Source organism: Phaseolus vulgaris, chromosome 9, assembly GCF_000499845.2.
Source record: "Phaseolus vulgaris cultivar G19833 chromosome 9, P. vulgaris v2.0, whole genome shotgun sequence".
Classification (NCBI taxonomy): domain Eukaryota; kingdom Viridiplantae; phylum Streptophyta; class Magnoliopsida; order Fabales; family Fabaceae; genus Phaseolus; species Phaseolus vulgaris.
The window spans coordinates 22,827,565-22,845,293 of NC_023751.2; the positions used below are offsets into that span (position 1 = coordinate 22,827,565).

Below are 17,729 nucleotides of genomic sequence, written 5' to 3' on the forward strand. Positions count from 1 at the left end.
CTTCATAGAGTTATTTATGGCTTAAAACAAGCCCCAAGATCCTGGTTACAAAAGCTAAGTTCTACTATTCATATTTTCGGTTTTCTTTCCACCAAGAGTGACAATTCTTTGTTTGTTCAATTCATGTCATCTTACACTATATTTGTCTTAATATATGTTGATGATATCATATCACAGGCTCCTCTGTCCATGAGGTTTAAAATATTATCTCAAAACTTAGATCGTGTTTTGCTCTCAAAGACCTGAGCCCTCTATTACTTTCTAAGTGTTGATGTTACTCGTCTCAATGATGGTATTCTTCTTCTATCCTAGACTAAATACATCAACGACCTCTTGCATGGCACTGATATGCAAGTTGATAAACCTTTGCCCACACACATGTTGTCCAATCTTCGCTTACAGAAAGATGCCCCCCCCCCCCCGCCATGCATGATCCAACTTTATATCGCTCGATCATTGAAACTCTTCAATACATTCTCATAACACGACCTGAGTTGTCTTATGCTGTGAACAAAGTGTGGCAATTCATGCACAACCCGCGAGAGCATCATTGAAAAGTGGTTAAACGCATACTTCATTGCCTTGTTGGCACCAATTCTCATTGTTTGCTCATCAAACAAAGTTCTTCAATAGACATTCTCGCCTTCAGTGATGCTGACTAGGGAAGTGACATTGACAATAGAAAGTCTACAACTGCTTACTGCATTTAATACGACTTCAACCTTGTTGTGTGGTCCTCTCATAAACAACATGTTGTTTCACATAGTAGCACCGAAGCGAGATACCACAACATTGTTGTTGTGCTTACTGAGGTCATTTGGCTACAGTCTTTGCTACATGAACTTCAAATATCCACCACTCAACCACAACTAATCTCATATAACTTGGGTGCAGTTTTACTCTATATGAATCTCATTATGCATTCACGTATGGAATATTTCAAAATAGATCTACATTTTGTTAAGGATTATGTGCAACAAAACTGGATTCGATTGGTACGTCTCCCAACTAAGTTTCAAGTTGTCGATATATTAACGAAACTTGTATCTGGAACTTCATTTTCTGATTTTCAATATAAATTATGATTGTAGTTTCACCAACATAAGTATAAGTTTAACCGGCAACTATTAGACAGCTAGTAGTTAGTATACCTAACTCCTTTATTGCATGTTGTACATAGTTCCTCTTGTATCAATATATTGCATATCTTATGTAATGTTAAGTAAATATATCAATGCAAATACTTTTTTTCTTCACATATTCTAAGAGTAAGTGAAAAAACTAACATATTGTTGTTGAATTATATTGTAGGATTTAAAAATGTTTGATTGTAAGATGATTGGAGAAAAAATTACCTTGAATTAAACCCGTTAAATTAATTAGATTTAATAGTAACATGAAAAGTTTTATAAAAAAAAAATAGATTTAGTGAATATAAATGCTTATTAAGAACATGTATCTTTAAAATGTTGGATTGTAGCTATATGGTTGAATATTGTGTGATCAATTATTAAATCAAACTTTATCATTGAATTGAATATAGCATCGACTCGATTTTTATTTAATCAATTAAATTTTATTTAAATTTTTAAATAAATAAATAAATAAGTTTAATGCGGAAATGTTATGTGACAGCGCTGGATATTATGATAAGAATCACCATAGCCAACTTAAATATATTCATCCCATTTTAATTTTTAAATTGGACTCTGATCACAAGTTGAGAATTCGGTCCCACAAAAGCTAAATTGTCAAAATGATGAACAGTATTATCAGATTTTCTTCTTTTTTTTAATTTTTAAAATAACTAAATAACTAAGCCAATGTACCCCTCTCACCCTGACTGAAAAACCATTTTGGAGAGTCGAATTTCGACCTACATTTTTCAATTTCTTTTAAATTAAAAAGAAGAAGGTGTGCACTGTTTCAGGTTGAAAATTCAGTCAAATTTTTAACTAAATTGAAGAGTAATTAAGTTTAATTTAAAAAATAAAGTGAGAATGGATTTATTTAGATAAATATTTTTTGAAATTAGTTTATTTTAAAAAAATGGAAAGACCGAGGGAGGTGGATTTATCCTTTTTTTAACTCATGAAACTCTTTTAGTATATAGTTTTAGAGTTAAATTTTATGTATAATTAGTGCTAAAACTTTAAACTGTTGATTAATATAAAAAATTAATATAATTTTAAATTAAGTATTATAAAAATTAGTAATATAGGATTAATTAATAACGTACTGATATTATTTAAAATATTAGTATATTTTAATTAAAATCTTAAATTATATCTCATGTTAAATTATTTATAGAAATAAAGTAAATGTATAATGTGGCGTAATAGTAAACGTGTATTAAAAATGTTATTCGCATAACAAGAACACTGGCTATGGAGAATTTCTTTTAATATAATGCTTAAGTACTTTATGTTAATTAGTCACTAAAAATTGATTTAATTTAACTGACTTATTAGTTTTAAAACTTTACAATATTATTTATATAATTAACTGATATAAATGAAATTAAAGAAATACTCGATGAACAAAGCATACATCTATTAAATTAAATCAGTGCTTAAAGATTATTTTCTATTTAAAGCTAATAACAACAAAGATAAATGATCATAAAAAGTCTCAAATTCAAACTAATGAAAAAACATGATAAAAAAATTGTACTAAAAATTATCAAAAACATTGACATACACAAATTATTACTGAACATTTTTCATTTATAACCTTATAAGTAAAATGGTATTTAAAAATACGAATATATTTAACTTAATTTGTATTTTGCAATTTATATAATTTTTTTTATAAAAATGCTTTCATGAATTTATATAAATTATTAACTTCAGCTTTAACTTCTTTAAAAGTTATATATGAAACTTCAATAAAATACAAATGTAAACTGCCTTTAAAAAGTAAAGAAAGAAAGAAAATTGTAGTTAATTTCTTCCAGGTACTTCTAAAAGAAAAAAGAAAGTAAATTATTTATTATAAATTAAAAAAATAGATAAATAACATAAAAAAATCAAAACTTAGTTTACATATAATTAATTTTAACTTATAATTTTTTTTATTATTCTACTGTTTGGTTTCTTAATAAACTTCTCCGAAAATGCCCATCATACACAGAAGCTCACAAACTATGCAGCAGGTGCTTTGTGTGTCACATTGCTACTTTCTCCAATATGCACGATTTCCAGTTTTCTGCATAGCTTGATCATGGGCCATCTACTAACTTTAGAATAATAGAGAGTTCAGACTTTTAACGAACAAGTAAAATCATAGCATCATAAATCAGCTTGAAATTAAAAATTTAAATTAGGATACACTAAATAATGCTTCTCACACTATCTCTTTCGAGAATGTTTGCAACATATTTTTTAATATACTTTTTATGACACTAATATATTAACTGAAATTTGTTAAGACTCACAAAATGACATGGGGTCTCCATTTTTAAAAACAAGTATCAGTGGTAACTCCTGAGTCTCAACAAATTTTAGCCTAAAGTGAAGAGCATGCTAAAATAAGTGCATTAAAGAATATGTTGCTGTTATTTCTCATATGACTACAATTTACAATTTACTATGTTGAAAGCTAATTACTAGTGGCATCTGAGAGGCTGCAGTGAACTGATGAGGCAGAGACATCGATAGTGTGCATTACTCTCTCTAATGGAAATCCGGCATATCAAACTCGGATCCGTTTGACATCACTTTCAGGGACACTGATATCAAGCCTATCTCCTCTGCTCGAACTAGCAGTCTGTCCTGAGACCTGCCAAATCATACATGTTGGTCACATAATAAGCTTAAGCTTTTCTAATCTTCAAATGCATACCTCTCATTCGAAAGCAATTTCTGAGTGAACAAAGTGCTTACAGACACAACCAGTCAGCAAGTTTAAGATAATACTAAATTAAATCTAACATATTTCAAAATGACTATTATTTTAATGGTTTTTGCATTTGATTAGATGTATGTCTAGACACTGCTAATGCAATATTTGCTCCTCATAGCAAGTCAAAAGGACCAAGTTCACTCCTGTATTTCTCGTAGTCCTAACATGTTGAAATGACCATTTTCTTTCTAGCTTTCCTAAATCGTGAGAAAAGATGCATAGAAGTACTACTTGTAACATGTACAAGTCGCCTTTAACCCCAGTATAAACAAACAATGTATGCTGAAACGTAACACTTACAGTTTCATCCGGAACAACTGCATATCTCTCAGATAAGGAGGCACCGCTTTTCCCTGTTTAAGGAGAGAACAACAGAGCTATCATGATGCCAGATTGCATTAAAAATAAAATATGTGAATCCAAATTACACTACCAAATGGTATCAGATCATCGGTAATGGCTGAAAACAAAGGAACAATATTACTGATGAGTAATGAGCAGAACAAAGCACCTGACAATAGATCAGTGTTTGAGGATTCTATTTTGACTTGCTGCCCAGAAGATCCATCCACACTCAAAGCTTCAATAATCTTTGGAGAATTCCTGAAAAATCAAAATCATATCAAGACATGTAATCAAATGCACAAATTACCCAAACTTAAGTTTCCAATTAATAAATTAGATTAGCTATATAACTTTTTATTCTTAGATGGAGATGGTCATAATTGGCACCAAAACTAACTTTTTTTCCAGGGTGAATAAAAGAGACACAGACATATTCATATGTCCATGATTGAAAATAAATAATTTGATATAAAATGAATAGGGCACCAGGATGCGCAACGAATGTAAGCAATATGAAGCTCTATTCTAATAGTTAACAAAGATACCCCGTACAGCTACATTATACAAGCTACTTTTTGCTTTCTCAACCTCGGTCAGAATTAAACCATCCACTTCAGAACCAAGATCATTGATCCAAAATCTAACTTAAAAGAGCAGCCATAAAAAAATATGATGATATCAAATTCTACTTCCAGTTTATCTATAGAGTGACTTTAAAAGTTTCATCAAAATAATTAATTTGTTTCAGATTAACGGTCTTGTTTGAAGCAATTAGTTTTGGACAATTAACAAGCTACTTAGAGTCACCTAGTAATAAGTTGGGTGATTTGCATATCAGAGGTTCAAACCTCAGTGCAGTCATAACATAACCCCAAAAATAACTTACACTACCAATAAAACAAATTGTTTCTCCTATCAAATATACTTTTATGATCAATGTAAGAATATCTCTTATGTGCCTTCAGCAAATATACGAAGAGAAGACAATTCAGGCAAAGATGAATGATTGCCTGAAAGTCCTTAACAAATTTATTCAGGTTGTACATGCACTTACCGGTCAATGGTATCCCCGTGCCCAAGTTGGCCATTTGTGCCTCTTCCCCAAGAATATACATTGTTTTTGTCAGTTACAGCAATTGTGTGCCTCCACCCACATGAGATCTGAACTATTTTCTGCCATGTCAAACAAAAAAGTGTGGAGAAATTAAAAAAAAAAAATAGAATAGTCAGTGGTTCAGTGGATTGTTTAAAGAAAGACATTGACTGTAAGATGCAAACTTGAAACATTCCAAATGAAAGAAAGGGGAGAATACAGTTTCAAGTACCTGATCATGGGGGAACTTCACTTGTACAGGAGAGCAGCGATCAACGTTGTCACCGACTCCAACCTGTCCAAACTACAATTGAGGGAAAAATAGGTAACAATTTTCCAAACACGTCAATAATAAAAAACTTGTTATTGTGCAGAAAGAGAGTAAAGTCTTATACCATTTTTTTTTATATAAAGTAGAATATTTAGTTCTCTGCATACATAAATGTGCATTCTTTCAGAAGACACCTAATGCATCCTCTGCTATGTTCATAAATCAACAAGTATTTATTGTTATAATACTGTCACATGAACATGGGAGAATAAAAATTTGCTGCAAACCTTATTCCAACCCCATCCATAGAGTAGTCCAGTAGATGTAAGTGCCATACTATGCCTCCAACCACCTGATACCTGAAGAAAGTCCAAGCCAAGTCAAGAGACAAACAAAACAAATATACTATTGCACACAGTGTGCAAGGTTTCAGGGCAGGACAAGATTTTGTTAGACCAATTTTTTCTTGTCTTTAGTAAACACACAACACATATGGTGGAACCCATACATGAGAAGTATTTCCAATCCTTCCCCTTCCAGAGAAAAATCAACATTCAAAAAATGGGACAGGAGGAAGATACATGCGACTAAAATAGCAGAGCAAAGCGATATGCAAATGCATCCAAATACTACAAGAAATTGCTACGAAAACACCAACTAAGCATAAAATTAAAGGAATTACCTGGCAGATTAACTCGCCACTCAGGGCTTGAAGCTTGTGCGGCACAAGAGAATCCTCAAAATTTCCATGACCTAGCTGGCCATATTTGCTCCACCCATATGTGTATAAGCCACCAAAAGATGAAACAGATATTGTATGCCGCCAACCACAAGCAACCATGACCATCTTGTCACACTGTAATGTAAACAAGATAGAATTGGGCAAGGAAAGAAAAAAACATAACTTCCCCATCCACTAGGATGCATGGACACCAATTGTACATGAATCTTAACAATATTATCTAGACAAATCACATATAAAATGAACACCTAGATATGCTGCTGCTTCTAAACAGCAAGAAAACTTTTCAGAAATCAAAACGATATCAAATCACATGCATTCCATATATAATCAGAGTCTAATCAGGAAAAGTAAGATGATAACAGATTGAGGATATACCTCAATGGAAGAAACTTTCTCAGGAATCCACCGATCATTTCTATCTCCCAACCCCAAATTTCCATATCGTCCCCAACCCCATCCATACAGTTCTCCATTTTCAGTAATAGCTACACTGTGTTCTGCGCCTGCGGCAACCATTTTGATAGGTACTTCCTACAATATAAATAATTACATGAGGCCAATACTAATGGGATAATTCTTTGATTCCTCATAACTAGCAATGTTTAATAAATAAATAATATCTTAGTATTAATTTCATGCCGAGAGTACTGCTTTTGTTTTGTTGTTGATCTAGCTGCATTTCCCTTCCATTTGTTTAAAGAAGGTGATAATTCTGAAATGGAAAACTGTTTATGTTCTTCAAGATTATCGGAATTAGAAGATTGATTAATAAAATTATCTACCATTCAGTGTCCAGATTCATTACCAAAAGAAAAAGAACAAGGCTAGTGAAGTGGTAGAAGCAAACATCAAAACTGCTACTATTCAACCTATGAAGTTGAAGGGCTAATGGGAGCAACAAAGTGAACAGGAGCAATAAAAAACATTAAGGATTTGAATTAAATGATACTGTGAGAAATAGGTTAGTGGAGAGAATGTGGATCGTACTATGAAAGATACCTGGCACATGATGAATTGAGAATATGATTCTGCAAAATTGTGGGAGAGGAGAAATGTTATAAAACGGGGGTGATGGAGAGAAGGGTAAGGAACAATTGGGGGGAAGCTTTGGGCAGTCTAGGTCCTGGAAGGGCTGATATATATTTTCAGGGTGGAGTTATATAGATGAACAAGAAAGAGAACTGAGAAATAGGGAGAAAAAAGAAAGAGGAGAGTCGTGGAGAACGTAGTTGAATGACACGAGCAAAAAGGAGAATTTTCCTTCCAAGTCTTTACCCGTTCAACAAATGGCTTCCAAAAGACTAGCCCTTTCTTCTTCCCTTTCCCCGGTTTAAGCTACACCCCTGCTCTTATTAGTATTACTCTCAAGTCTGAACCACTTAACAGATTTAATTGTCTTATTCCATCTAACTAGTCTAAATATTTTCTCTTGCTTATTGGCTTTCTTTATTCTTCTGTCCTGAGTCCCATCAGATGTAGATAGAGAGACTGCATCCTTTTTAAATTGATTCAAAAAGAGGGTAGATGAGTAGTAATTAAATATATGGTAGAAGTAACTTATCACAGTGTATTGATTCTTGATAACTTGTTCATAGATTCTTATTTATCACAGATAACCTTGATGCATGCCTTTGAAATAGGTACCTGAAATGTTTTTATCTTTTGTGGCACAAGAGAATCTTCTGTGGTGCCAAGTCCAAGTTGACCATTTTGATTCCTCCCCCAACTTCATTAAGAGGGAAAAAATAACACAAGGGTTATAAGGAAGTGATAATAAAACAATCAAATTTGTGATGAACCAGATGATTGCTGGTTAGCACATCAAGGTTTAGTTTAAAAAAAAACAAACTGGCCATCAGCCTCACAGAATAAAACAAGGATTTATATACGCATTTGTACTTTTCGAAACGGAATGTGAATTAAACAATGAGTGTAGCAGGTAGTAAAAAGTGAGAATTCAACCAAGAGTACTAAAACCAAATACCTGTACCATGTTCAAGGTAGCAGATCAAGGTTTGTTTGGAAGAGGTTAATTACAATTTATTAAGACTTATCCTATCACCTAAACAATTGTGTAACCATTTGGAAAAGCTTAAGAAAATAACATATGATATGTCTATAAGTTGTTTTAGCTCCAAGATAACTTATGAAAAGAGTTCAACCCTATTCTTTTCAACTATAAAAACAACTTCTAAGTGTGAGTGTGTAAAGTTGTTTAACCAAAAAAGCCGTAATCCACAAAGGGAGTGTTTGCATAGGAAGTGCATACAGTTACTCAGATAATTAAAAAAAATTCAGTTCCGGTATCAAATATTCTATTAGACTATTCTTTCAGTGAACTGAGAAGACAGAAGAATGAAATTAAAAATATCAGGCCTAGGAATCAGCAGGCATTACAAAAATGCATTCAACATACACAACCAGGAATAGTAATTAGTATATGCATAAAAAAACAGTCAGAACAGAGAGAGTGCTGAAATTTTAGTCGAGAAAAACAAACCTCTGAACCTCGCCTTCCATGGTAACTGCCAGACAATGACTATCCCCACAGGCAATTTGCTTTATCCTTAGACCTTGTAATGCTACAATAGGTTGAGGAATGAGCAAATCACTAGAATTACCATGACCCAACCTTCCAAAATCACCCCTAGAAAAAACGAAATGTGATCTGCTTGAGAATTTAAGTATAACAAAGACAACCATATACAAAACACTATTATGTATGAGAACAAAAAAATTGCAGAAATATAAACTTGAATCATTCTCTCATAGAAAATTATAAAGAGACTGCCTAAACTAAGCAAAATTGTCTTTAAGTAATCAACTAACCCAAAAAAAGAAAAAAGGCACCATTCCCTTGTACTGAGAAAGAACAACTCACAAATGCAGAGGTAAGATAAAGAAAGAGAATGGATATTAATTTAATCTTAAAATAAAATCCATCTCTTTCCAAAGATTAACTTTATGGCTTACAGTACAACTCACAACCATACGTAATATAAAAGTCTTGAAAGAAAGGAACCGAGTAAACCGACATTTTTACTCTTATAGTAACTATTAAAGACAAATGCAAAGGTTAAGTAAAACCATTTGAAGCTGAAACTAATACCACATCACATCCATAAATAAACAAGCTTGATCCCATAATAAGAAACAACAGAGAAGCAAGAAAGAGTGCATTAGTGAGTATATCAAAGCGAAGAAGTGACAAGGATGAATTGCAGTCAGACCATCCCCAACTATAGAGTTCATTCCGTGACTCGGAGTAGGCAAGGGTGTGATCAGCTCCACAGGCAATGGAATCTATTTGCTGAGCATCCAATGCACTGAGCTGTGTAGGCAAAGGTCTATCATCGGTGTCACCATGGCCTAACTGTCCATCCTCTCCGCGACCCCACGAGCAGACAACACTCCCAGCTGCACATGATCAAATCAAAACCAATCCACACTCATACATACACACAAAAGTAAAAAAAAAAAAACTGAACTAGGATTTCATTTAATTTGATTTCATCTCATCTCATCCCAATCATGAATTAATTTAGAGTGTAGGAATAGAAATGAATTGAAAGGTGAGGGAGAAGGAGATTACAGAGAAGAGCGACGGAGTGGCTGGCGCCGGCGGAGATGAGGAGGACGCGTGAGGGAGGAGATGTAGCGGCGGTGGATTGGGATTGCGTCATGAGAGTGGTGGAGGAGGGACAGGTGTTGGTGTGTGGGTGAATGAGGGGAAATAACTGAGGAGATGAACAGGCACAGAAAAGAGTTTACCACATTGATGGGACCAGTAGAAGAGAGAGAAGGTGAAGAAGGATTATAAGGTCGTTCAGGTGAGAGAATGCAGAAATGAAAGCAGAGAATTCAATGTGCGGTCGGTCCCACATGGCACTGTGCCTGTCAGCACGGCCAACCATTTTTTTTTCTCTTCTCTTCTGTGTGGTCACCACTCCTACTCCCTCTCTATCCCCTTTCACACACACATATTATATATATTATTTTTAATTCTATATAACATGTGAGTATTTATATACTTTTTAAAAATTCATGAGAGTTTATTTTATTACCAGTTAGTTACTTTTTTTTCATATTTGTGTTCTTTTATTCCATTATATATTTTTTTTAATATGATGTTCTTGGTGTAATCCTTATTTATTATTATAAATAAAAGTATGACAGTCGCTTAGAAGAAATATATGATTAGGTGATTTATTTAAAAGATTATGACATTCGGCAAATATATACTATTTCTAAGATCCGCATTTTTTTCGTGCTTCTGTTCGATTAAATAATTGATATTTTATTATTTTATATTTTTCATTTCCCTTTTTTCTGTGTTTCTCTACTTTATAAAAAATCGCTGTAGAATGTTACTTCCATTTTTTTCTACCCCAAATGAAACTGTTTTATAATTCAAAATATAACAAAAACTACGTTGTTACCTAATTATATTATTTATTTAAAACAAGTTAGCAAGATTAAACAATAATTGTTTTGAATTTTAGTGCAGATATTAGCTTCATAGTTTTTCAAAGAAAATAAAATAGGTATTGTTGGTGAAAATTGTTTTGAACACTATAAACTAATCTATTGGTATGAGCGAGATCCGGTCTCGCTGACCAACCGAGACCATGAAAATCTGGTCGACCGATACAACGCTCAAATCAAGGTCAGTGAAGTTAATTTGTCATTAAAGATTAAGTAATATATCTATAAGTGTGATTTATTCCACTAATCAGGTCAAATAAGGTAAGTTCATTAAAATAATATAAATAACACATATTTTAAGGAGAAAGGTACGTCATTTATTACTGTGCACCTACTCGAGTGTCGATCATCCGCTTTACTGACTTGAGCGTCAGAGTATCTTCTGCAGGTACCTCATTCGATGTTCACCTAAGATCGAGAGTCGAAGGAGAAACACGAAAGCGAGAAGGATCCCAGTGAAACCCTAGTAAGTTATTCAACCGAAGAAGAAAGACAAAGATTTCAATAGTTCTGTAGGTCTCATCTCCCCTAACAGAAACAACTACATGTAGAATGAATTTGTGTGTATGTAATATTATTTTAACTCATTTAAGATTGAAATATTAGCGTGATATGTAAAAGAAAAAAAAATTAAGAACAAATTATTGTTTCTTTGTGTTCTGATAATAATGAACTTAAAACTTCAAACAATAGATTAAATACTCGTAATACTGTGTCAAGAACTTTGGCTTTGAAACAAACCCCCGATAAAAGTCGAAACTTTATTTACATTATTGCACGTGATTTCTTTGTACGTGTTATATCAAATATTATCCTGTTTCGGAAAAAAAGGCAAAGAGAAAAAAAAATCCGAATGGAGAAAACACTTGAAGAGTTAGTAAAGACAGACAAAAGGATAAATAGACATGGCATTATTGAAAGCTTTAGCAGACAAGATAAGGAAAATAATTAGACATGATAGATGATGATGGATATTTTCCTTATAATTTGCGTATCTATAATATAGGAAGATAATTTTAATACACTTAGTTTAATAATTAAGTACAGTTGTATAGTTCGCAGGAGTTTTAATAAATGTCTCCATGTGAAGTCCCATCTCAGAATTTTGGTAATCAAAGGGACAAGAAAAATAAATAAGTCTGATCATATGTGGCATTCAGATATGACCACACATGATCCTAGTTATATTTGGTAAAGCAAAATTAGCGGGTTTTTAGGAGATTCGACCAATTTTTACTCCTTATTCTCTGGGATTGTATTTTAAATCAAGACTTCTTTCTCTTCCAATAACTTTTCCAAAATAAATAAATAAATCTCATTTTAGTAATAAAGGATAAAATTTGTCCCAATTTTATAAAAACCCAAAAATTAACTATAAAATAATTCAAATATACCGTCTATTGAGTACTGTGTACAATGTACATTATACAATTGAAATGTATATGAATAGGAACAGTGAATAAGATTTATACTAAATATTAAACTAATATATTTAATGAAAATCAACACGATATCTACTTGTTAAAAGATATATACGTATATCATGGTATTGAAATTACAAATATCCTGTTATTCATTATTAATATTTTAATTAAATATTTTTAAAATTAAATTAGTTTGATATGTTCAATATTATTTAAGAACCGAGATTAATGACATTTTATATATTATTTTCTCTTTAACCTGTTGATATATTTTTTAATGATAAAATTATGACAAAATTTTAAGCTTAAAGTGGATAACGATGATAATTGTAACAATATTATTTCAACAGGCTTGAAATCAGAACATTAACATTGTATATGAAAATGAAACAAGATTTCAAAGATAAACTATCTTTTCCTTAATCATCGATTAGAGGCTTGTCAAGAGTTCAACATCGCTTAAGAGTTTAAGTAAGGACACTTTATATACATATTTCCTCCTTTAATTCACTGAGACATTTTTTAATAACAAAATCACAATAATAGATTAAATTTCATAACGTGGATAATAAAAGTTTAATAGCGCGAATAATATCTTGAATATTTTAATTAACTCTAACAATATTATCTCAACATGAACACAAATAATTAAAATAAAGTTATTAATGAATAAATATATTAATTATTACAAATATTTATAATATGATTTAATAAATTTATTTTCTTCATTTAAAATTTATGGAATTTTTTTCAAGATATTAATTGTATTTATATTTATATTTTACAACGTAATTCTTTTTCAGAAAGCCTAATTTTATCTATATTAATATTTTATTATGTAATTTTATTTAAATTATACTTTAAAATAACTTTTGTCTGAAATTCTGTTTCAACTTAACTTTTCATTTAACTTTATATATATTAAAAAAACTATTTGAAACATACAAAAAATAAAATATTAGCCTGTATTCATAAATCTCCACAAATGTAAAAAAAAGTTATAGATATTTTTTAGATAAACATCCAATTGAATAATGGAGTGAATAATAGAAGAATTCTCAAATTTAACAAATAACTAGAAGAACCTTTGTAGTCGGTGATAAGAGGAAAGAGTAAATTGCTACTCACCATTGCCATCACTATCTATGGGGGATTTGTTCGTAAAAATTGAGACAATAATAGTCTGTTTTTTCACGTCACTTAAGAAACACTCCTGTTCAAATAACACTTTGAATTAGTCTTACTAAAATTTATTTTGCACAATTATTATGATTAAGATCGATTTTAGATTATGATTCATGTTTGAATATTTGATATCAAGTTAAATTATAACTAACTTTTTATTTAATATAAAAAACTATTTTAACTCAAAATCAATTAATTAAAAAATAAAACCTTATTAAATTATTGTAATTGGTGTTTGAACTTTAGTTTAGAGAATTCAAAATGAAACCAAAACCAAACATTTAGGTATATGGTACGTTATGTGAGCCAAAACCAAGCATATAATAAACCTTGAAAACTCTATCACAAGCATACAATAAACCTTGGAAACGCCATTCCAAACATACAATAAACCTGAAAACGCTATTCCAAACTTACATTACCCAAGAACATAAAAAAATATGCCAACCTTTATATTTAAAAAAATACAAATGTTATGAATGTTAGGAAGTCAATAATTTATAATTTATTGATTTTCTATTTCGATTAAATAGAATTTTTAACTGGTATAGATTTAGATATCATAAAATTTTATTAATTATTAAATAGTTAATCGGTTAAAATTTCCTTATTAGGTTGGTTATTTGTAAGACCAACATAATAAGTGAAGTTGTTAAGCGAAAAATAAAAAATTATTCTCAATGTTTTGTTCATCCTTGATTTGCTCTAAAACTCACTAGCCAAGTCAAATTTTGTAACGTATTATCACTCTTTTCAAAGATGACGTCATTCACCGTTGAATTGTCAAATAGCTCCATCAAAATAGCATGTTCTTCAGAAGAAGTTCATTGGAACCAAAAGATGCTTTTTTTCTCCCAAGATAACATGGGAGTGCGAAAATTCAACTTTGACGTTGGGATCATAAGAAAATTGATACAGCTACAATAGCTATACCTAAAATATTAAACTCTACTAATTTCGATATTTTTATTAAAAATATTATGGTTTAAAATATTTTTAATCTTGTAATTATAGACTCATATATAATTAGAGATAAAATATTTTACGTGAATTGATTTTATAAAATTAATTCAGATTTAACATTTAATTTTTTTAACATATATTAAAGTTATGTGAATTTTTTTTTCTTAATATGTATTAAAGTTTTTCTTATTAATATATATCAGAATCATGTAAAATTTCATTTTAATATGTACGAGACTTATTTCAAATTTATTTTAATAAAAGTTTGTTGGATTAATTAGATACCCATTAATTACTAAACTGTTAACAAAACATCTATTATATAGTTTTATGTATAAATTAATATTTTCAACATAAAAAAAATGTATTGTCATGTAAATTAAAAATAAAAGATAAGATGTAAATTTAATTTTATAAGTGAATTTTATAAAATCTAATTAAACTTGAAATTCAGTCTTTGATAAGAACAGTATCAAATTATATGATAGATAAGATGACAAATTATTTTCCATATGGAAAAACCGTTTGGGATGAACAAACTTGAAGAAAAGTTAAAGAAAGCAATCTTATGAAAAAGACTGAGAAAAATAAATTAAGAAAATAATGTGTCGTATTGAATACTAAATGTATGTAATATAATGTTTTTTAGACATTTAGGTAAATAAAATATATCATAGTAAACAACAATATACGTATTGTAATTTTTAATAAAAAAAACATTTTGTCTGTCATTTTTAAAACTTTAAGATAATATAATTTTTTCAATTATTAATGTAATATTTTTATTTTTTACTCATATATAATAAAATAAAAGTAGAACAAACATTATTTACTTAACATATGAATATATATAGCTATCTTATTGTATCTTAAAAAAAATATTCCTCTCCATAGTGATTTTAATATATACATCAAAAGTTTTAAAAACAAATAGAGTATTTAAATTAAAACAATTACATCTTCCAGCGGCTCACTTAGGAGTTTTATTACCTGCAATCTCATATGCTCCTGTGTAGAACACGATCATCACAAATAAAAAAATAAACACAAACAAATGACATGGTAAGCAAGTTATAACAATTTTTTTTATATAATTTAAATTTCAAATAGATACACAAAATTCATAAATTCTCAAACAATTTCTCACACATTTCACATAACCATGAAGTGTCTATCAAAATTCATAAATCATTTTTCACATGTCAGATTTCTACTGACTCACAAAACATAGACACTTGACTCTACTTCCAGAAAACTCGTGTATTTGCACCTGTCATACAACTAGCTGTGAATCCACACAGTCATGCACATAAACATCTCAATATCTCATCATCTTATCATTTAGTATGACGGGATAAATTCATATGACCTGAAAGATCAGATTATATTTCAAACCCCAGACAAAGTCATATGAAGTTCCATCGACTCTCACCAACTGAATAACTCAATCTATGTGATTTTTTATATCAGTAGAGTCAGGATGTCTCATTACGGGCTTGATAGATCAATACACCTAACAACAATCTCAACAGGGTATTTCCTTTCTTGAAAATACTATGTCTTGATCACACTTTCACATCATGTAACACATCAATACACCATTCAATCACACCATATATTTTAAACTTTCTAAACAATCCAAATCTATCTCAAAATTCACTTAAACACATTACTAAGTTCCAAATATATGCTCTCTAAATCAATCTTCTTCTAAAATCAAACAACCACTTCTCATCAAACATCTCATTTAAGTAATTCAACAAAATATATTAAAAAAGCAGTTCAACTCATTTATATTATCGTTCAAATACTTTCAATTCTCTATCACAAACACCTTCAACAACTTATTCATCTTAAAATCAATATAAAATATTCAAAATTTAACTATTTCAGTCAATATATTACTTTACTCTTCAAAAGAGACAATCATGCAAGCAAAACCAATTGAAATTGGTGATCACATCACCCCCACATCCAGAATCTTCTAAGCAAGGGTTCTATTTTTTAAAAAAAAACTAGCTTCCCTTACCTGGACTCGAGCATATGCTCACTAAGAGCTTCAACCCACCAAAAGTTTAAGGATAACCTAACCTACACCAGAAAATCCTGATCACAAATCTAACTATATCACTAGGACCCCTAGTCTAACAAAGACTAATTTTGAAGATAAAAACTTCACATGCAACTTAAACTAAAAAGCAACCCTAATCAGATCAAAACTAATGGTGAACTCCGATCGTCAAACTGATGAACGAGAAAGTCATAATCTTAAAGAGAAGGGAGAGGAAAAGAAAAAGAAATTTTTAGAAAGATGATGGTTATTTTAAAATGAAACCTGAATAACTAAATTTATATTTATATAGATTTTTTCCTTTTAATAATAAAATATTTGGTGTCATTTTAATTGTACCATATTTACTCTAAAATTATTTTTCTCGATAATTAATATAAAAAAAGAAAAAATAATTATAATAATAATAATAATAATAGAGAGAAAATATATTAACACACAAATGTAAATTAAAATAATGGATTTAGATATATATTAATATGGTGTATCTTTTATTCTTAATTACTTAATCATCTTATAAGCACATATAAAATAAAGTGTTAATTTATATCCATAAAAAGATGATTAAACTAATTAATAATTATCATCCGATTCAAGGAAGCGTGTGAAATGAATTGTTTGAGATTTGATTGATTGACATAAAAGTTTTTGCAGTTTTGTCATCTTTATGAGTTTTGTCTGTTCTTAAAACTCAAACAATTTTCAATTTGTTTGCACTGTGAAGTACAATTTTATATATAAATTATTCTTTCGTGGTGTATTGAATTTTTTTTACATATTAAAATATAATATATTTTTTATACATTAAAATAACTTTATTTCACTTAAATATTTATTATTGTTCTAAAAATCCTAATTAATTTGAGTATCAAAATTTTATTAAGATAAAAATTATATTTGATAAAATTAAAATTTATTTATTTATTTTGTTAACTTATAAAATAGCTTGATCAATATAAATAAGTTTGGTATGTACTTAAATTGGTTTATTTTAGGAGGTTCTAGTTTATAAATTAGAAGTCACTTATTTTATTTTTTTTCATTAGTATTTATATACTTTAATCCATTTTTATTATTTGTGATTTAATTTTATCTATTTTTTATTATTTTAATATTATAAATAAAATTAATTATTACACTATTTTCAGTATTTATTAGTTTATTTTTTAATTTTTTTATATAATTAAATTAAGAAAAAATTAACATTATAAATAAAAGTAGTACATTTTTTTGTAAGGACTAGA

The 17,729-nt window shown here is 29.7% G+C and overlaps 1 protein-coding gene across 1 annotated transcript; it reads right to left on the reverse strand.

The window, feature by feature from the left end:
* Positions 1-3,285: 3,285 nt before the first annotated feature.
* On the reverse strand, positions 3,286-10,316 carry LOC137820881 (ultraviolet-B receptor UVR8). Its single transcript, XM_068625182.1, has 12 exons — positions 9,950-10,316; positions 9,588-9,774; positions 8,858-9,004; positions 8,002-8,083; positions 6,733-6,888; positions 6,295-6,468; positions 5,900-5,971; positions 5,574-5,645; positions 5,303-5,421; positions 4,415-4,506; positions 4,204-4,256; positions 3,286-3,780 (listed from the first exon to the last, which is right to left on the reverse strand). The coding sequence occupies exons 1-12, from the start codon at positions 10,038-10,040 to the stop codon at positions 3,694-3,696; spliced, it is 1,332 nt and encodes a 443-aa protein (XP_068481283.1). The 5' UTR covers positions 10,041-10,316; the 3' UTR covers positions 3,286-3,693.
* Positions 10,317-17,729: the final 7,413 nt, after the last annotated feature.